Here is a 20,887-nt window from a genome sequence, read left to right on the forward strand (position 1 = left end):
GGGGCTTCTCGCCCGAAGATCCGCGGCGCCCCGGGCGTGCTCGCGGGGGCGGGGCCTGCGCCGGAGCCCCGCCCCGCCCTCTGCGGAGGCCGCGCCCTCAGCCCTGCCGCAGCGCCGCGCGGGCCGGCTCGGGGCCGGGGCGGGCCGGGGCGGGCGGGGCGATGACGTCGCCGAGCGGCCGGCCGCCAGGGAGGCGGGGCGGCGGGGAGGCGGCGGCCCGCTCGGCCCAGGCCAGCCCGCGGCTGCGGCTGTCGGAGCGCTGAGGGCGGCGCGGGGAGCCGGCCAAGTTTGTCCCTCGGTCCCGGCGTGTGCCCGACCTAGCCCAGCCCTCGGCCTCGCCATGGCCCTGGTGCGAGACGCGGAGCCCGCGGCGGGGCCCTCCCGCTGGCTGCCCACGCACGTCCAGGTGACGGTGCTGCGGGCCAGCGGGCTGCGGGGCAAGAGCTCGGGCGCCGGCAGCACCAGCGACGCGTACACGGTGATCCAGGTGGGCCGCGAGAAGTACAGCACGTCGGTGGTGGAGAAGACGCAGGGCTGCCCCGAGTGGTGCGAGGAGTGCTCCTTCGAGCTGCCGCCCGGCGCCTTGGACGGCCTGCTGCGGGCCCAGGAGGCGGACGCGGGCGCGGCGCCCTGGGCCCCCGGCGCCGCCGCCTGCGAGCTGGTGCTCACCACCATGCACCGCTCGCTCATCGGCGTCGACAAGTTTCTGGGTCGCGCTACCGTGGCGCTGGACGAGGTGTTCCGCGCAGGCCGCGCCCAGCACACGCAGTGAGTGGGGCTCGGGGCGCAGGGACGGTTGGAGGCCCAACCGGGCGGGGCTGCTGGCGGATGGGACCCGGCCCTCGCGCTCAAGGACGCAGACCGACCCTGCTAGTTATCTCCTCCCATTTGGGGGGGGGTCCCATACTGGTCTGCGGAAAAGCGGTGGGTCTCGGAAGCCTGGCAGAATTGAAGTCATGGTCAAACCTTGGGTGTAAATCATCCAGGAGTGGGTCCGGGGTTTCGAGCTCTCGAAGGGGAGACTGCACACGCTGTTGGTGCTCAGCTGCTAGGGTAGAGGAAGGTGAGCTGTCACTCTGTGGGGAGACATTGAAGGGAGACGCCTAGCAAGCCTGGAGGTTGCCCAGGACATCCCTGCCTCTGGAATGCCCTTCACACTCCCCCGCCCCCAGCCCTTCTCCCCCATCCCGTCCAGAGTTCCTGGACTGAGGACCTGACGACCTCCTAAGTAAAGGAAGGCAACGCTTGGATAGGTCTTCAAGGGCCCTTCTTGCCCCGTGTGGAGGCAGCAACATGGTTAATACCTAGCAGATCTTTTCCAAGTCACTTCCCTTAGAAAGGCCAGTTTTAATCATTTATTTTGGCAGCGTTTGGCTTTCTCTGGGTTCAGACCAAGCCTTCAAACTCGGAGCACCTTTTCCTGTTTGAGCTTGTACTGATCTGGAAGCCAGTTCCCAGGGCTGGCCACCTGCTTGGGTCACTAGGGTGATTAACTTTGGTGGGAGTCTGTCCTAGGTTGGAGAGGTGCTGGAGATATTTGTTGGTGTCATGGCGGTCAAAGTAAATCCTGGAAGGCTTGCGGGATAGGGATGATCCTTGTATCTGGTGTGACCTAAAGAAAGTAGGATTTGAGCAGAAAAGGATTCAATTTTGAACATTTTTCCAGACACGACTAGGGAAGCCTTTCTGGCTGACTGGCTGTGCCTGGGGTGGGAGCAGGGCAGGTTCCAGGCTGGCCTGTGACCTGACTCTGTCTCCTCTTCCTTGGCTTCTCTCTTCCTTCCCTCATGACTTGCTGTTTGGTTGCTGGGTGTGGGATCATATGGTATAGCTTGGCCCTTGTTTTGTTCTTTTCCTCTCCTTTTCTGTGTCTCCCCATTTCCTGGACCAGGCAGATCAAGTAGCTGGGTGTGGGTGGAATGCTGTCTCCAAGACCTCTTTATTTTAGCCGGTTTTTCACATCATTTCTTCTCTTCCATCCTTCACCCTCTATCTACCATTCAGCTACTCTGACTAGGCTGTTAGATGACTTGAAGTGTATGTGTTAGGGGGGAGTGGACTGCAGTGGACAGAAAAGAAAAATTCTCTAGCTTTCAGGGAAAAAGCTTTATTGACTTTTTTGTTTGTTTTTGTTGTTTTTTGAGGTAGGGTCTCACTTAGCTCAGACTGACGTGGAATTCACTATGTAGCCTCAGGATGGTCTTGAACTCACAGCGATCCTCCTACCTCTCCCTCCCAAGTGCTGGGATTAAAGGTGTGCACCACCACGCCTGGCTATTGATTTCCCCCTCCCCCTCAGTTATTGCTTTTGCTTTCCTCTTGGCCTGGAATCTCTCTGAGTGGCTCTGGCCTAGCTTACAGGTCCAGGTGGGCCTGTTTTAAGCCAAGAAAATGAGCCTGGAAGACTTGCCCCCTCTTGATCTGAAACCTTAATTGACTTTCAGAAGTCATCTTTTCCACAAGCATCGCTCCACACCCACCTAGCTGCCTTTCCTCTGATGCACTGACCTGGGTTATTTATAGTCAGAAAGGCAGGAGGGAGTGTACTTAGGGTGGGCAGAGGAAAAGTCCATGTGTTGGCCTGCTCCCCTAGCCCACTGGGCCTAATAACATGTCCATTGTCAGCCAGGGCTGCCACCTCTGCTCTGGTCCCTTAGGCTCTGAAAGCCACGCCTGGTGGCATTTCCTGGAGCATCCTGGCATGAGCCACTGAAACAGTGAGTCTGCACATTGGCCAGTAGCATAGCCTAGAAGACCAGGGGTACCATTCTCAGCTTCGGGTGATGGTTTAAAAGAACTGTATACGGGCTGGAGAGATGGCTTAGTGGTTAAGGTGCTTGCCTGCAAAGCCAAAGGACCCAGATTCAATTCCTCAGGACCCATGTAAGCCAGATGCACAAGGTGGCTTATGTGCCTGGAGTTTGTTTGCAGCAGTTGAAAGCCCTGGTGTGCCCATTCTGTCTGTCTTCCCCCACCCTAAAATAAATAAAAAGTAAAGAACTGTATTCATATTGAGCTCTAGTAGCTGGCAGTGGTGGTCTCTAGGAATGGGTGGTGGTCCTCTGTCACAAAGAGCCTGACTGGGGGGAAGAGAAGGCTCATGGCTAAGAGAAGGAAGCTGTGAAGTTGCAAGAAACAGATTCTGTTCTCAAGCCTGCCACCTTATGGTGAGGCAGCTGAGTGCTTGGTTGCCTCAGTTTTCTCATCTATAAAATGGGTTAATGTGAGTGATGAAATAGGGATGCAGAGGAAGACAGTACAGATTCTGGGCATGGTAGTGTGTCAGTGAACAGCAGAGATGGTGGGAGGGATGTTTTGGTGACACTGTAAGGCATCTCCTGCTCTAGAAGAGTTGTCATGTGATGAGTGAGATGGTTAAGAACTTAAGTCTGGGAAAATGTCAGGCTCATAGGTTGTGACAGAACTCTGAGTGTTCCCAGCAAAAGGAGCAGCTCTCTAGAGGCCTGTATGCTGCAGCTCTCCGTGGAAGCCTTACCTGGAACTTCCACTGCCCTGTGAGAAAGGCAGGCCGGCACAGGGCAGTCAGATTACTTAGTCAGATTACTTCTGCAAGGGTTGTGATGATTGATCCAATGCCCATCTTTTTTTTTTTCTTTCCCAAACTAGGGTCTCACTCTGGCTCAGGCTGACCTAGAATTCACTATGTTGTCTCAGGGTGGCCTCAAACTCACAGTGATCCTCCTACCTCTGCTTCCCAAGTGCTGGGATTAAAGGCGTGTACCACCATGCCTGGCTCCCAATGCTATCTTTTTTTTTTTTTTTTAATAAATTGCTTTAAAGATTTATTTATTTATTTGAGACAGAGGAGAAGACAGAGAGAGAATTGGCACACCAGGGCCTCTAGCCACTGCATATGAACTTCAAACTCAAGCATCACCATGTGCATCTGGCTTACATGGGACCTGGAGAATCGAACCTGAGTCCTTGGCTTTGCAGGCAGTCGCCTTAACCGCTAAGCCATCTCTCCAGCCCCCCAATGCTATCTTTAAGCCAGAGTATGTACTTAGTTCAGATGGAGCTTGCTCTGGGATGGCTTTGTGTGCTGGTGGCAGCTGAGGTTCTGGCTGCCCTGGTGGCCCCTGAAGGGCCCTTCTTGTTTGTCACTCTTCAAAGGGAGGGGTTTCACTTTGGGCTTCCAAATTTAATTAAAGAGGAAATTTACCCGCTCTCCTCCTCCTCCTCTTCCTCCCCTCTCATCCAAACCCTAACCAAGCCTGACCCTGCTTAGCTGTTGAGATTCGGTGCATTCCGGGTGGTGTGTCTGTAGACTTTCTCCTGTCTTCCTCCCCCATGCTCCTCTCGTTCGCCCCCCCCCCCCCGCACACACACACCAAAATTGAGGATAGAACATAGGCCCTTCGTGTGCTAGGCAAGTGCTTTTCCACTGATCGATCTTCCTATCCTTAAAGAGGAAATTCTTAAAACAAAACTGAACATTGTGATGAGGCACAGGACACTTGAGAGGCTCCTGTAGGGGGCATCCCTTAGCTCAAAGCCATTGTGTAAAAATCCCAAGAGGCTTCTTTCTTTCTGTTTGGTACCTCAGGGTCCCTCCAGCACCCCTCAATGGATGCTAGGTGTCCCTCCCTGGAGGGGAGAGCTCAAGGAGCTGAGCTTGAGGGTCTTTGTTCTCAGTGAGATCAAATGAGGTCATTTGGACATTTAGTTTGCACCCCAGGGGAATGAAGCTGAATGCCTTGGATGGGTGGAGATGAAGCAGCCAAGGTTTTGGAATGGGGAGCTAGGAAGTCTTCCACAAGTCGGTCTGGGTGGGGAGACCTGCTGCTGGCCCTCTGGGCATTTTGGGCACAGGGGTCATAACAGCACCCTGCTGTGTTGAGCACCACATCTGCCTTTTCCCTTTCCACATGGTCTCAGCCCTGAGAGGTAGGGTATGGAGACCCGTCAGACCAGTGGGTAGAGGCTGATCCCTTGGAAAAGCCAAGGCTGGGAGTTTGTCACACCAGGATTCAGCTGTCTTCTTTCATCACCGACAAAAATTCTGGGACCATTCAGTGTTTATTTTGTCCCTCAAGAGGCTCTATCAGTCCCTACCCAGTCGGTTACTGATTACTGTTTTTTGTTTGTTGGTTTGTTTTTTGGTGGTTGCGGGCTGGAGAAGAGAAGTCTTTGGTTATAGAGAACTTAGAACTGAGAGCAGAGGTTGCTTCTGTCTGAACTCCTGATCCTCCTGCTTCCACCTCCCAAATGTTGGGATGGCAGGTGTGCATCACCGCACCCAGCTATTGGGAGGGTTTCTGAGGGATTCATTTCATCGCCTAGCCTCCAGACGGCCTGTATATCCACAGCCCCACCAACTTCTTCCCAGTGGGTTCCAGGTGTGACCTGCTCTTTAGCAAGCAGTTAAGGCCAGCGGGGACCTTAGCTCGGGCCCCTGCTTGAACCATAGGCCTGGACTGGAGCCTGGCGTGGGGGTGGGCTCTTGGAAAGGGTGTGGTCATATTCAAAAGTTGTCATTAGGTCATACAAGCTTCATCTGGCTTGGTTAAGGGGCGTTTTTATTTGAGGTTGCTGGAGCAGCAGCACGGGGAGGAGTAGGAAGGGTGACTCTCGGACTGGATGGTTCCTGGCACAGCAGTTTCTCCTTCCTTAACATCTGCCCCTGGCCCTGAGCCCAGGGTGCAAACTAGCAGGTCACCAGGGGCCTGTAGTCAGCCCCCATCTTTGATCCCTCCCTGTAGGCAGTTGGAGCTACCATCCTGTCCTGTGTGACCTTGAGGCCTGTCCTTTGCTTCTTTTTGCTAAGTAGCTGTGGCTGAGCCAGCAGCTCCTATCCTCTTGTTATTGCAGCCACCCAGACACTGTGCCACTCCCTCTGCTGAACTGCTGGTCTGGCCTTCTCCAGATGTTTCCCTTGCACTTCCCCTGTCCCTGTACTGGGGGCTGAAGATTAACACAATGATTAGCACACTGACCAGGAGTTGCAGTCGCTGTGGAAATCAGTCTCCACCCCCTTTCTCATTTCCCTCTTCAGATGTTGTGGCCCTTCTCTACAACACAGCAATAGCAGGGTGTCCTTATGCTGAGTTCTGGAGGTCCTGTGGGGGAAGACAAGACTGGCCACTTTGTTCTTTCTACCTGTCTTCAGGTTGTCTTTCCCTCAGGAGTGAGCTGGGGTCTGGTACATGACTCTGAGGCTCTTTGTGGGGCTGGGCCCAGCCTCTCCTGGACCAGCAGTACGCAAGGCTCCAAGACTGGAGATGCGGTAGAGAGAGGCTCTGTCAGGGCCTTCTGGACCTTTGACTTGACATCAGGTTCTCCCTGGGGAGTGGGAACTTTCAGGGAGGGAAATACAGCTCTTACTCAGGGAGTTGCAGCCTCAGAGGTAGCAGAGAGTTGGGATGTGTGGAAACAGGATGAGGGAAGAGAGGAAAGGACTAACTACTCAGCATTCTGTGAAAGGTGTGGCTCTGTGGTTTCAGTTCAATCCTTGCAGGTAGAAGTTGGGCAAGGAAGAGCTGGCATTTAGGGTCCTGTGTGTATTACAGAGTTTCTGTGAGATAGGGGTACAGGTACTGGGAAAGGAAAGGCTTTCTGCAGACCAGAGGGCAAGCTCACCCAGACATTTCCAGAGCTCCCAGGCAAAGGCCAAGAACGGGCCTCCTCAGGAGGAACATCCTCCTGCATTTGAAGAAAGCACTAATGGGAACCCTAAGGGTGTTTGGGATAGATAGGCCGCTGGGGTTGACTGTGGTCAAGGCTGACCTGTTTTTTTTAATTTTTTAAGTTTTAATTTCTTGTTGATAGCTTTCATAAGTATAGAAAATAAAACCATAAATATAGACAAAAATTTTCACTTCCTCCATTGACATTGCCCCCTCTAAGAGCTCCATCAAATCTCTTCCCTCTTCTAATTGGTCTTTTATTTTGATGTCTTCATCCATTCATCCTATTATGAAGGTCTTATGTAGGTATTTCTGGTATTGTGAGGTCATGAATATTAAGACAGACCATTTTGTGTCTGGAAAATTTCATTATAAGCAGTCCTAACCTTCCTTTGGCTCTTGTTTTTGGTTTTTAAAGGTAGGGTCTCTAGCCCAGGCTAACCTGGAATTCACTGTGTAGTCTCAGGGTGGCCTCGAACTCATAGCAATCCTCCCACCTCTGCCTCCTAAGTGCTGGGATTAAAAGCATGTGCCACCATGCCTGGCTGATATTTTTGTTTTGTTTTGTTTTCTGAGGTAGGGTCTCGCTGTAGCACAGGCTACCCTGGAATTCACTATGTAGTCTCAGGGTGGCCTCGAACTCACAGCCATTCTCCTACCTACCTCTGCCTCCTGAGTGCTGGGATTAAAGGTGTGCACCACCACACCCGGCTTTTACATTTTTTCCGCCACCTCTTCGACAATGAACCCTAAGCCTTGGAGGGTGTGATAGAGATGTCTCAGTGCTGAACACTCCAGTGTTACTTATCAGCACTATGGTGAGTTTTGAGTCACCCCAGTGGTAAGTGCCATCTGAAAAGAGAAGTTTCTCTAACTACAAGTGAGAATAGCATTAATATATAAGTGTAAACATTTTTTAAAGTGCTTACAGTACAGTTTGGTGGACATAATATATGGATTTAACGTAGACAATAGCTTCTCTAGGGCTCATGACCTTCCCAGCCATAGACTTTTGACTAGGTTTTCAGTACCCCCCCTCCTGTAGAGCAGGCCTCCAGTCCAATTAGAGAGCTGTTGGTTTCCCCTATAACAGACATGTGATTATTGCACCAGTTGGCACATTTAGCCTGGCCAGCCATTTTGAGGAGTCAGGTTGGATAGCCTTTGGAGAGCCCATCAGCCTCCCCAGTATTGCTCCAGGGTAAAGCATGTAATATTGTCCCGGTGGATTCTTTTATTTTTTCGAGGTAGGGTCTCACTCTAGCCCAGCCTGACCTGAAACTCACTATGTAGTAGTCTCAGGGTGGCCTCAAACTCACAGCAATCCTCCTACCTCTGCCTCCCAAGTGCTGGGATTAAAGGTGTGCACCATCACGCCCAGTTCTTCCCCCCCCACCCGCCCCCCCCCGCACTTTGGTTTTTCGAGCTAGGGTCTCACTCTGGCCCAGGCTGACCTGGAATTTACTCTGTAGTCTCAGGCTGGCCTTGAACTCAGGGTGATTCATCTACCTCTGCCTCCCAGATGCTGGGATTAACGCATGTGCCACCACGTCTGGCCTTAATTTAATTTGTTTTGAGAGAGAGAGAAAAAAAAATCAGCAGAGAGAGATAAAATGGGCTTGCCAGGGCCTTTAGTCACTGTGAATGAACTCTAGATGTGTGGTCCCCCTTGTACTCATGTGTGACATTGTGTGTTTGTGTCACTGTGCATCTGGCTTATGTGGGACCTGCAGATTCAAACATGAGTTCTTAGGCTTCATTGGCAAGCACCTTAACCACTAAACCATCTCTACAGCCCTAGATTCTTTGTTTAAAAATATATTTACTTGTTTATTTGAAAGACAGGGGCAAGAGGCAGATAGAGAATGAGCCTGCCAGGGTCTCTAGCCACTGCAAATGAACTTCAGAGGCATGCGCATGCACCTGGCTTACATGGGTACTGGGGAACTGAACCTGGATTCTTATGCCTCGCAGACAAGTGCCTTAACCACTAAGTCATCTCTCCAGCCTGGTACTTATGGATTCTCTATATTGTTTTGTTGGCCTTATGTGGGTACTGGGGAATCTAACCCAGGCCTTAACTGCTGAGCCGTATCTCCACCCCTTTTTCTATTTATTTACAAGGACAGAGAGAGAGACAGAGAGAGAGAAAAGAAGGAATGAGAGAAGAGAAAATGAGAATGAATGGGTACACCAGGGCTACGTTGTGCATCTGACTTTACATGGGGACTGGGGAATCTAATCCAGTTTGTCAGGCTTTACGTGCAAGTGCCTTTAACTGTTGAGCCCAGCCCAAACCTTTTCCCTTAACCATGACACCATACTGTCCACCTTGGTCCCCTGCCCTACTCTGCATAGGACCATGTGCTCAGTAGCAGCCCTGCCAAGATCTCCTCTCTCTCACACACACAGATCTTGGGGTTGGCCTTGGAGACCTGCCTCTCCTGGTGAAGTGCTCCATTTGTAGGGTGAATAGAATTGGTCTGTGGTTCCAATCTCTCCCTGGGGATGAGAGTGTTACCTGCCTTGTGTTCTTCGGGGGTGGAGTGAGCCCTGGGAAACTCTTTAAGCTCCAGTTTCCCACCCAGAGGCTTGGATGGGCCCACACGTATGTCCTTGACCTTTCCCAGGATGTCTCAGGCTTGCTTGAGCTGACAAACCCACAAAGATGTGGCTCTCTGCTATTTGTTTTCCTTTCTTCCCCCCAACATCCAGGAAGGCATTCATGGGCACCATTGTGCTTAGGCTGGTGCTGGAGGCTGGAGGGGGAAAAGGGAAAGAAAATGGGCAGCCCCTTCTGTAGGGCAGAAATGTGTTTGAGAGAAGACTTAACAGGAAGGCAGTTGCCTAGCTAAGCCTAGTATATACAGCCCCAGAGGAAAAAAGGATCCAAGAAGGGAGTTCGAATCAAGGGTGGGCTTCCTGGAGGTGGCGGGTAAGGTCATATGGGGTCTGGTGACCTGGAAGCAGGGAAAGGGCTCTGTTAGAAGTGGAAGTTGGGTGATGGGTTTTTAAAAAAAATTTTTAAATTTAATTTATTTGAGAGAGAGACAGAATGGGCACACCAGGGCCTTCAGCCTCTGCATATGAATTCCAGATGCATGTGACCCCTTGTGCATCTGGCTTACATGGGTCCTGGGGTATCAAACCTGGGTCCTCAAACTTTGTAGGCAAGCGCCTTAACTGCTAAGCCATCTCTCCCACCCAGGGGTGGTGCGTCTTGTTTACACCTAGCTGCCACCTTGAGTCACCTAGACTCCTCTCTGCATGGGCAGCCAGTATTACCAGCTCTCAGGTAACCTTCCAAAGTTATTTCCTGCTTTTACCAGCAAATACACAACATATTTTTGTTCCCCACGCTCTTTGCCCAAATGCAACATTCTTCACATGGGGTTCTGTACCATGTTCTATGACCTGCCTCACTTTCCCACACATGAAGTTATTTTTTGTGTTGGTCTGTCATGAAACACTGGTTGTGGAGGATGAATGGATACCATTTAGCTCTCTGACTTCTGTGTGGCTCAAGGATCCTGTTTGGAGTGAACACAAACATGGGGGCATACTGAGGAGAGGGTAGGTTAGATAGAAATTCTTCCTTCTTCCCCAGCTGTGACAACCCTCTGGGACAGATCATCTTTCCAGCCCCCTCCTTCCACCTGGCAGGGACATCACTGTTTAGTTCCAGCTGTTTTGATCCTATGGGCCAATGACAGCTTATAAAAGCCTTTGACAGACAATAAACCCAAATCTTTATGTGGAGCTGACCTATTTTTCAGCGTGCCCTCCTAGTATTACCTCATTTTGTTCTTCCCTGAGGGCAACAGGGTGACCCCCATCTCCACAAATGTGGAAACTGGGGTCTTAGGGAATTGAAGTGACCTGTTCAAGGTCATGTGGCTTGTTAGTGGCAGCCAGATTCCTGACCCCAAAGCCCAGTGTGCTTTCGCCGGCATTATGCTGCCAGCCCTGCATACCTGCTGCTGCTGTCTGTGGTGGCTAGACCTGCCTTCTGGCATTTTTATAGCTTTTTCTCATGTGGGTGAGCATGGGGCCCCAGCTTCTTCTGAGGCCAGCTGACAAGGACAGACCTTTGGAGCCAACAGCAGTGGGACAAGGATTAGAGTAGAGTTTATGCTGAGGAAGTGGGGGTGGTGAAGCTGGGCTTGACTGGGGCTAGGGGGGGATGAGAGCCATGGGGTAACTAGTGAATTCCAGTCTGGACCTCGTCCAAGGGTTGACACTGCCAGGTCTGGCATGGAGCCTAAGCAGGTGATAAGATTAGTCTCTATTTCTGATAAGAGGCCCTATCCTGTGCTGAGATTGTCTGGCTTGCATTTTAGCTGAGGAGACCAAGCCAAAGGGTTCATTAGGTTGTTCTTTTTTTTTTTTTTTTTTTTTTTTTTTGGTTTTTCGAGGTAGGGTCTCACTCTGGTCCAGGCTGACCTGGAATTAACTCTGTAGTCTCAGAGTGGCCTTGAACTCACGGCGATCCTCCTACCTCTGCCTCCCGAGTGCTGGGATTAAAGGCGTGCGCCACCACGCCCGGCTTCATTAGGTTGTTCTTATTGGGGGACATGGGTTGGCCCAAGCCACCCCACCCCATCTGCTTGCATGGGGATTTGGAAGGTAAAGAAGGCAACAGGGATGGAGGAGACTGGAGAAAAAGGCCTTTCAGTTTTAGCTGTTGCCTCTTTCTCTTTTTATTCATGTGTGTATGAAGGTGTGCATACATACATGTGTGCATGTCTTCATGTTTGTGGGAGCACGTGTGTGAGCATGTGCACATGCACACATGCATGGAGACCAGAAGTCAATGTCAGTTGTCTTCCTCTCCAGCTTACTTACTGAGACACAGTCTCACACTTGAATCCAGAGCTTATGGCTACTCCATCATCCCATGTGTTTGCCTCTGGAGAGCTGGCATTATAGGCAGGCTGCCACACTCACCTGGCATTCAGATGGGTGCTAGGGATTTGAACTTCACTATGGCAAGCCCTTTACCCTAAGTCATCTCAACCTTTCTTCCTGATTTTATATATTTTATCACTCCCCTCCACCCCCATTTTGCAGCAGTAAATGGCTTTTTAAAGTCAGAGGCAGGATGGGATACAGGCCTCCTGTTTTTCAGTCTACCAGGGCTTTTCCACACTGCCCTTAAAATCAGTTTTTCAGGGTTGGAGGGACGGCTTAGCAGTTAAGGCACTTACCTGCAAAGCCAAAGGACCCAAGTTCAATTCCCCAGTACCCACATAAGCCAGATGTACAAGGGGGTGCATGCATCTGAAGTTCGTTTGCAGTGACTAGAGGCTCTGGCACACCCATTCTCTCTGTGTCTATCTCCTCTCTCTATGCTTGCAAATAAATAAACTAATTTAATTTAATTTAAAAACAAGAATTTTGGTGATGAAGGGAAGGCTTAGTGGTTAAGGTGTTTGCCTGCAAAGTCAAAGGATCCATGTTCAATTCTCCAGGACCCACATATGCCAGATATAAAGGGAGTGTATGCATCTAGAGTTTGTTTGCAGTGGCTAGGGGCCCTGGTGTGCCCATTCTCTCTCTGTCTGTCTCCCCTCTCTCTCTTTGCTTGCAAATAAATTAATTAAATTAAGAAAACAGAATTTTGGGGATAGAGGGATGGCTTAGTAGTTAAGGCATTTGCCTGCAAAGCCAAAGGATCCTGGTTCGATTCTCCAGGACCCACATAAGCCAGATGCACAAGGGGGCACGTGCATCTAGAGTTCTGTTTGCATTCGCTGGATACCCTGGTGCGCCCATTCTTTCCGACTATCTCTCATTAAATAAATAAAATATATTTTAAAAATCAGTTTTTTGGCTAGAGAGATGGCTTAGCAGTTAAGGTGCTTACCTGCAAAGCCAAAGGACCCAGGTTCAACTCCCCAGTACCCACATAAGCCAGATGATAACACAAGAGGGTGCACACATCTGTAGTTCGTTTGCAGTGGCTGGAGGCCGTGGTGTACCCATTCTCTTCCTACCTGCATATTTCTGTATCTATCTTTCTCTCTCAAATAAATAAATAGGAATATTTTTTTTAAATCAGTTGTTTTTTTTTTCTCAATTTTTATTAACATTTTCCATGATTATAAAAAAATATCCCATGGTAATAACCTCCCTCCCCCAACCATAAAAATCAGTTTTTAAAATTTGTCTTTTAGGACTAAAGTTGAGTCCTTCCAATTCCATTTCTTTTTAAAAATTTATTTATTTGAGAGAGAGAGAGAAAGTGACAGATAGAGTATAGGCGCATACCAGGGCCTCTAGCCACTGCAAATGAACTCCAGATACATGTGCTGCCTTGTGCCTCTGGCTTTATGTGGGTACTGGAGAATTGAACATGGGTCCTTAGGCTTTGCAGGCAAGCACCTTAACTCTTAAGTTGCCTCTCCAACTCCTATTTCTTTTTCTTTTTTTGAGGTAGGGTCTTGAACCCAGGCTGACCTGGAACTCACTTTGTATCCCAGGCTGGCCTCAAACTCACAGCGATTCTTCTACCCTCTGTCTCCCAAGTAGTGGGATTGAAGGCATGCACCATTATGCCTTGCCTTGCCTTTTTCCTTTTCCTTTCCTCTTCTCCTTCCTTCCCTTTATTTTCTTTTCTCTCTTCTCTCCTCTCCTCTTTTCTGCTCTCCTCTTTTCTTTTCTTTCTTTTGAGGTAGGGCTTCCCTGTGTTTCCCAGACTGGCCTGGAAATCCTGGGCCCAAGTGGTACTCCTGCTTCAGTCTTCTGAACTGGTGGGACTGCAGCAGGCACCGGTACACTAGCTAGAGGTGTTTTATATATTGGGTCCTGTTTTAGTTAGCTTTCTCATCATTGACCAAGTAGCTGAGACACAGCTTCAGGGAGGGTACTTTCAGAGGTTTCAGGTTAAGGTTGGCTGCCCCATTACTTTGGGCTTCTTGTGGTGAGGCAGAATATTTTTGTGGGGGAGACTGTGGTGGCAGAGGCTGCCTATCTCTGGCAAAGAGAACAGAAAGGAACCAGGGACAAGGTGGCCTTTGAAAAACAAAAACAAAGACATGCACTCGAGTCGACTTCTAGCCACCTTCCAGTAATGTCATCAAAGTTTTTATGATATAGTCAATCATAGTGGGGACCAAGCCTTCAACACATGAACCCTTTGGGGGACACTTATATTCTAAACTGCAACAGGTCCTGTCCTGGGCCATGAAGGATGAAAGGTGACTGAATATTGGCCCAGGCTGTCATTAGCAGGGGAGTCCAGGGTGGAGTGGCTCTAGCTGCAAGGGTATCAAAAAGGGGTCTCCACAGAAAGCTTCCCCCCTGTCCCCCCTGCCTTTCCATTGCTTCTGGGTCAGGGTTTTGCTATGAAGCCTAGGCTGTTGTTATATTTGGGTTCTTCCTATATCCACTGCCTAGGTGCTGAGATCAGAGGTATGTACCACCATACCTCAGTTTCAGAGTTTTATTGTTTTAAGACAGGGTCTCATGTAGCTTAGGATGGTCTATATCTAAATCATGTTGACAAGAATGACCTTGGACTTAAGTTTTTGTTTTGCTACTCCTCTTCTTTTCTTTTTTTTTTCCTGGTCCTCCATTTTCTTTTTTTTTCTTAAATTTTTGTTAGCATTTTCCATGATTATAAAAAAAAAAAATCCCATGTTAATTCCCTCCCTCCCCCCACACTAGTTTGTTTTTTGGTTTTTTGAGGTAGGGTCTCACTCTGGTCCAGGCTGACCTGGAATTAACTCTGTCATCTCAGGGTGGCCTTGAACTCATGGCGATCCTCCTACCTCTGCCTCCCGAGTGCTGAGATTAAAGGCGTGCGCCACCACGCCCGGCTGGGCTACTCTTCATTTTTATTTTATTTTGTTTTTTCCAAATTTTTATTAACAACTTCCATGATTATAAAAAATATCCCATGGTAATACCCACCCCCCAACTTTCACCTTTCAAACTCCATTATCCATCATAGCCCCTCCCCTTCTCAATCAGTCTCTCTTTTATTTTGATGCCATGATCTTTTCCTCCTCTTATGATGGTCTTATTTAGGTAGTATCAGGCACTGTGAGGTCATGGATATCCAGGCCATTTTGTGTCTGGAGGGAGTACGTTGTATAGAGTCCTACCCTTCCTTTGGCTCTTACATTCTTTCCACCACCTCTTCCGCATTAGACCCTGAGCCTTGGAAGGTATGATAGGGATATTGCAGTACTGAGCACTGCGTTCACTTCTTTGCAGCAACATGATACCTTCTGAGTTGTCCCAAGGTCACTGCCATCTGAAAAGAGAAGATTCTCTACCAAAAGAGTGGCATTAATATAAGGGTATGAACATTAACAGAAGTGCTTACTGGGCAGTTTGATAAGCATAGTATATACATTTAGCCAGACAGCAGCAGACATTACACACCTAGGGCTCATGACTACCCCTGTTTTAAGTTTTCAGTATCAGGGATATATTCCCTCCCATGGAGCGGGCCTCCAGTCCACTTAGAGGACAGTTGGTTTCCACCATGATAGATGTGCCACTATTGCACCTGTTGGCTCATTTGGCCTGGATGGCCAAATATAAGGCTTGCAGTGTCCACTGTTGACTATCTTCACTGTTGATTTCTATTTCTCCAATTGAACTCTGTGCAGAATGGCTTCTTCCAGCTTTCTGTCAGCTGGTCTACATGGAAGGTTATTAGCTCAGCTCCACAAGGATTTCTCAGTGGCTTTGCAAGCCAAGTATGTGGAGTTGTCAGCAATATGGTCTTACCATCTATTCCTGGTGGGAAACCAAGGGCCTCAGCAATGGCCAAATGAATTTTTGGATTGTTTTTTCTATTTCTGTGAAGAATGCCATTGGAATTTTGATGGGGATTGCATTAAATGTGTGGATTGCTTTTGGTAAGATTGCCATTTTCACAATATTGATTCTTCTGATCCAGGAAGAAGGGATGTTTTTCTGTTTCCTAGTGTCTTCTGCAATTTCTTGCATGAGTGTTTTTTTTTTAATTTTTATTAGCATTTTCCATGGTTATAAAAAGAATCCCATGTTAATTCCCCCACACACACTTTCCCCTTTGAAATTCTATTCTCCATCATATTACCTCCCCATTACAATCATTGTACTTACATATAACAATATCAACCTATTAAGTACCCTCCTCCCTTCCTTTCTCTTCCCTTTATGTCTTCTTTTTAACTTACTGGCCTCTGCTACTAAGTATTTTCATTCTCACGCAGAAGCCCAGTCATCTGTAGCTAGGATCCACATATGAGAGAGAACATGTGGCGCTTGGCTTTCTGGGCCTGGGTTACCTTACTTAGTATAATCCTTTCCAGGTCCATCCGTTTTTCTGCAAATTTCATAACTTCATTTTTCTTTACTGCTGAGTAGAACTCCATTATATAAATGTGCCATATCTTCATTATCCACTCATCAGTTGAGGGACATCTAGGCTGGTTCCCCTTCCCAGCTATTATAAATTTGAGCAGCAGTAAACATGGTTGAGCACATACTTCTAAGGAAATGAGATGATTCCTTCGTATATATGCCTAGGAGTTGCATGACTGTTTTAAAGTTTCATTGTAGAGATTCTTTACTTCCTTGGTTAGGTTTATTCCAAGGTATTTTATTTTCTTTGATGCAATTGTGAATGGGAGTGATTCTCTGACTTCATCTTCTGTGTGTTTGTTGTTAGTATATAGGAATGCTACTGATTTCTGTGTATTATTTTATATCCTGCTACATGGCTGTAGGTGTTTATCAGCTCTATCAGTTTGCTGGTAGTCTTTAGGGTCCTTTATATATAGAATCATGTCATCTGCAAATAATGATAACTTGATCTCTTCCTTTCGAACTTGTATCCCTTTTATGTGCATCTTTTGCCTTATTGCTATGGCTAAGACTTCCAGTACTATATTAAGTAAAAGTGGGGTCAGTGGACACCCTTCCCCTATCTTGTTCCTGATTTTAAATGTGGAAAAACTTCCAGTTTTTCCCCATTTAGTAATATGTTGGTTGTAGGCTTGTCATAAATAGCCTTTATTATATTGAGATATGTTCCTTCTACTCCCAGTCTCTGTAGGACTTTTATCATGAAGTTATGTTGGGTTTTGTCAAATGCTTTTCTGTGTCTAATGAGATAATATGTGATTTTTGTCTTTCAATCCATTTATATAATGCATTGCATTTATCAATTTGCATATGTTGAATCATCCCTGCATCTCTGGGATAAAGCCTACTTGGTCAGGGTGAATGATCTTTCTGATATATTCTTGTATTCTGTTTGCCAATATTTTGTTGAGAATTTTTGCATCTATGTTCATGAGGGAGATTGGTCTATAACTTTCTTTTTTTGTTCTATCTTTGCCTGGTTTTGGTATCAGGGTGATGCTGGCTTCATAGAAGGAGTTTGGTAGAATTCCTTCTTTTTCTATTTCCTGGAAAAGCTTAATAAACAATGGTGTTAGCTCTTCCTTGAAGGTTTGGTAAAATTTAGCAGTGCCATGCTAAAACCTCAAGATTACCAGATCCAACCTAAAATGAGATGTTGTCCTGCTATTTATCTGTAATCCCAGTATGCCTAGAGCAAGAAGGGTGACAGAAAGTGGAGAATTACATAGAGGCTCACAGGCCAGTTAGCCTGGCAAATGCAGAGAGTGAACAATGAGAGACCCTGCCTCAGACAAGGTAGAAAGTGAGGACCAACACCTGAAGTTGCTCTCTGACTTCTATACATGTGCTGTGGCATGTATGCACTTGTGTGCACACACATAATACACACACACACACACACACATACACACAAAACCTTTGTGTGAGATGCTGGGTTCCATCTCTAATAGGTATATGTGCGTTGTAGCCCTGGCTTCCTGTGGTTGCACATGCCTGTAATCCCAGCACTGGGGAGGCTCAAAGGCAGGAAGCCCATAGTATAAAATCACACACACACACAAAAACACTTTGTGGGGCTGGAGAGATGGCTTAGGAGTTAAGGTCCCTGCTGGCAAAGCCAAAGGACTCAGGTTCAGTTCCCCAGTACCCATGTAAGCCAGATGCACATAGTGGTACATGCATCTGGAATTCATTTACAGTGGCTAGGAGGCCCTGGTGCATCCATTCTCTCTCTACCCATCTCTCCCTCCCTCTCTCAAATAAATAAATAAAGGGCTGGGGAGATGGCTTAGCAGTTAAGGCACTTGCCTACAAAGCCAAATGACCCAGGTTCAACTCCCCAGGACCCACGTAAGCCAGATGCACAAGAGGGTGCATGCATCTAGAGTTTGTTTGCAGTGGCAGGAGGTCCTGGCATGCTCATTCTTTCTCTCTCTCTCTACCTGTCTATTTCTGTATCTCTCGCTCTCTCTCAAATAAATAAATAATAAATAAATAAACAAAATAAAAACTTTTGTGATGTAGTCTGTCCCTTCCACCTAGAATGTCTCGTCCTTTCCCACCTCCCTATCCATACCGATGTCTGATGGAAGAACTTGGCCATTTGTCCTGTGACTTTGGAGGTAGATCCTCATTTATCTCAATTTTCTGATCCCTGGACAGTAGATGTCTTGGCATGAGCCCTTTCCAGGTGAACTGCTAACTTCTTGCATCACCCTAGGGAGGCCTAGTCTCAGCTGTAGGTTAGAAGTTCCCATTGTTATATGAACAAATGTGTACTTATCCCAGATAGGGCACCAGTGATAGACCAAAGAAATGATCCCATCCAAGTCCATTTGGTGAACCAAAGAGGTTTTCTTTTTTTCAGGGGGAGGATTTGAGGTAGGGTTTTACTCTAGCCCAGGCTAACTTGGAATTCACTATGTAGTCTTAGGGCAGACCAATGAATTTTTTGGGCTTTCCTATAGGAGCATGGGTGAGGGCTTACTTGTAGGAGCATGGGAGACCCCAGTCAGCTGCACCACCTAAAAGTCTTACTCCAACATGGGTTATAACACACTAAAGCTACGTAGTTAAGAGTTCCCCCTTTAGTTAACCTTCCACCTCTTATCTACTCTAGCACCTTGCAAGACCATGTGCAGCTGTGGAAATACTCCATGCAGCTGGGGTGAGAAGGTGGGAGACGAGGTGTAGCTAGATCTCTAGCGAGGATCTTAGACTCTCCCCTCCTTCCTCCTACAAGGGAGTGTTAATGGGCCCAATCTTGTGATGTGCCGCCAGTCCCTGCTGCTACAGTTTGCTGATGGTACTGGCCATGTTGAGTCTGGAGGAGTGTTCCGCAGCACTGGTCAGCCTTTCCTTGATGGCTTTGGTGTCTGTTGTACATTCCTGACTCTGTCTTCTCTTCCCTATCCACAGGACTCTCACACGGGAGGCAGTCTCAATCATTGGGATGGCAGGTAGCTGCAGCTTTCTTCGGTGGTAGGAAAGGCCAGTCTTGACCCTTAGTTTTCACTTTGCTGATTAAAAATCTATCCTGCCGAGCCGGGCGTGGTGGCACATGCCTTTAATTCCAGTACTCGGGAGGCAGAGGTAGGTGGATCGCTGTGAGTTCAAGCCCACCCTGAGACTGCACAGTGAGTTCCAGGTCAGCCTGGACTAGAGTGAGACCCTATCTCAAAAAATAAAAAATAAAAAAATCTATCCTGCCTCATGGTACTCTCTGACATGTCATTGAAGGCTTGTAGGCTTTTTGGAGAGCAAGATACATTTATACAGCAGTGCTTAAGTGGCTGGGGCCAGGCAGATCTGGGGGCGGGACATGTTATAATCAGGTGTGTCTCATTGTGTTTACCAGAATTTGCTGCTTTGAAAATTCTTTTTTTCTTTTTTTTAGAATTTAGAAAGACTTTATTAGATTGAGAGAAGGGAAAAGGAGAAAGTACAGAGAGCTCCTGCCCATGAGAGGGTTTTTGAGACATGTCCTGCTATGTAACCGTAGGTGTTGTGAAACTCACTGTGTAGACTGGGCTGGCCTCCAACTTGCATTGATCCTCCTGCCTCTGCCTCCCAAGTGCTGGGATTAAAGGCCCAGCTTTCTCTTTGTCTTTAATGTTCTTCAGCTGCCTTCTGAGGATCTATAGGTGACTTCTTTTCTATTTGCCCTGCTAGTATCCTGTGTATCAGCAATTTGGCTAGACTAGCTGGCCAGCAAACTCCAGGGATCCTTCTGTCCCCGCCTCCAAGCCCTGGGATTACAGGTGAGCACCACCATCCATGCTTTTATGTGGGAGCTGGGGATCTGAACTCAGTTCCTCATGCTTCCGTGACAAGGAGTTTTCCTACTGAGTGATCTCCTCAGCCCCTGCTAAGGGGCATTTTAACTGTCTTTGCCCCAGGACTGAGTTTGGCTCCCCCGTGAACATGGCATGTCCTTTGACCCCCCCCCCCCAGGTTCCCAGCAGGAGGTTACTGTTCACTAGCTGATTTAAAGTATGTTTTTGGAGAAATAAACTTCAATTGGTGCATGCAGTGGATAAGAAGTTGGAGTGTGTGGTATCAAAATAGCTTCCACTCCCCAGCAGACAGGTATCCTGCCCCCCATATTCCCCCATCACCTTCCTTGGCACGCAGGGTGTTTGAAGGTCAGGCTGCTCACTAAGGCATGATGCGGAGTTTCGAGTGCCTTGGGATGGCTCCTTGGCTCCCTACTGTTGGTCAGACCCTGTGTGACCTTGGGCAGGAAGTGGCAGCAATATTTGTCTTCTGCATAAAGCTCTCAGCAGAGGCAAGGTGGGGAGGCCTGGCCTTCTGCTGAGCTGGCTCCCCTGAGCATTCTCAATGATGGTCTCCTTTGACATCTGTAGCCCATGGACCTTTCCTTAGAATAAGGTCTATAATAGACAGGGTTGCAATCACTGTACAACAAAGATACTGAAGTACAGTTGTCAGAAGATTAAAATGTTACTGAAACATGTGTAGTGGTCAGAGTTAAAAGCTTGTAGTTCACAACAGTGGTAACCATAGACATTTATTATTTATTTTGCTTGTTTTTGAGGTAGGGTCTCAGTCTAGCCCAGGTTGATTGGAACTCACTCTGTAGTTCCAAGTGGGCCTCGAACACGTGGCAGTCTCTGCTCTGCCCCCCACCCCCTGCCAGTGCTGGGAAGGTATATGCTACTACAGCCAGCTACCATAGATATTTGTGACAGCTGTAAATTCATATGAAAAGATCTAGTTTCTTTGAATAACAAACATACTACTATGCTATTATGCTGTTAATGTAACAAAAATTCATTTTTAGATGCCATGCTAAATTTCAGTGTGTGATTATAGATAGGACTTGAAGATGTAAACGAATTTCTTCTGTCTAA

At 48.0% G+C, this 20,887-nt stretch overlaps 1 protein-coding gene across 2 annotated transcripts in view; it reads left to right on the top strand.

The window, feature by feature from the left end:
- The first annotated feature begins 312 nt into the window (after positions 1–312).
- The window catches only part of Rab11fip5 (RAB11 family interacting protein 5), a 42,845-nt gene continuing 22,270 nt past the window's right edge, over positions 313–20,887 (top strand). Inside the window, exon 1 of one of the 2 annotated variants that reach the window (XM_004668233.2) lies at positions 313–768. In XM_004668233.2, coding sequence (XP_004668290.2) covers positions 341–768 — 428 coding nt within the window. In that variant the 5' untranslated portion in view covers positions 313–340. The remainder of the gene's footprint in view (positions 769–20,887) is intronic. The other variant, XM_045152079.1, reaches the window with a different exon arrangement.

This window comes from Jaculus jaculus, chromosome 6, assembly GCF_020740685.1.
Source record: "Jaculus jaculus isolate mJacJac1 chromosome 6, mJacJac1.mat.Y.cur, whole genome shotgun sequence".
Taxonomy (NCBI): domain Eukaryota; kingdom Metazoa; phylum Chordata; class Mammalia; order Rodentia; family Dipodidae; genus Jaculus; species Jaculus jaculus.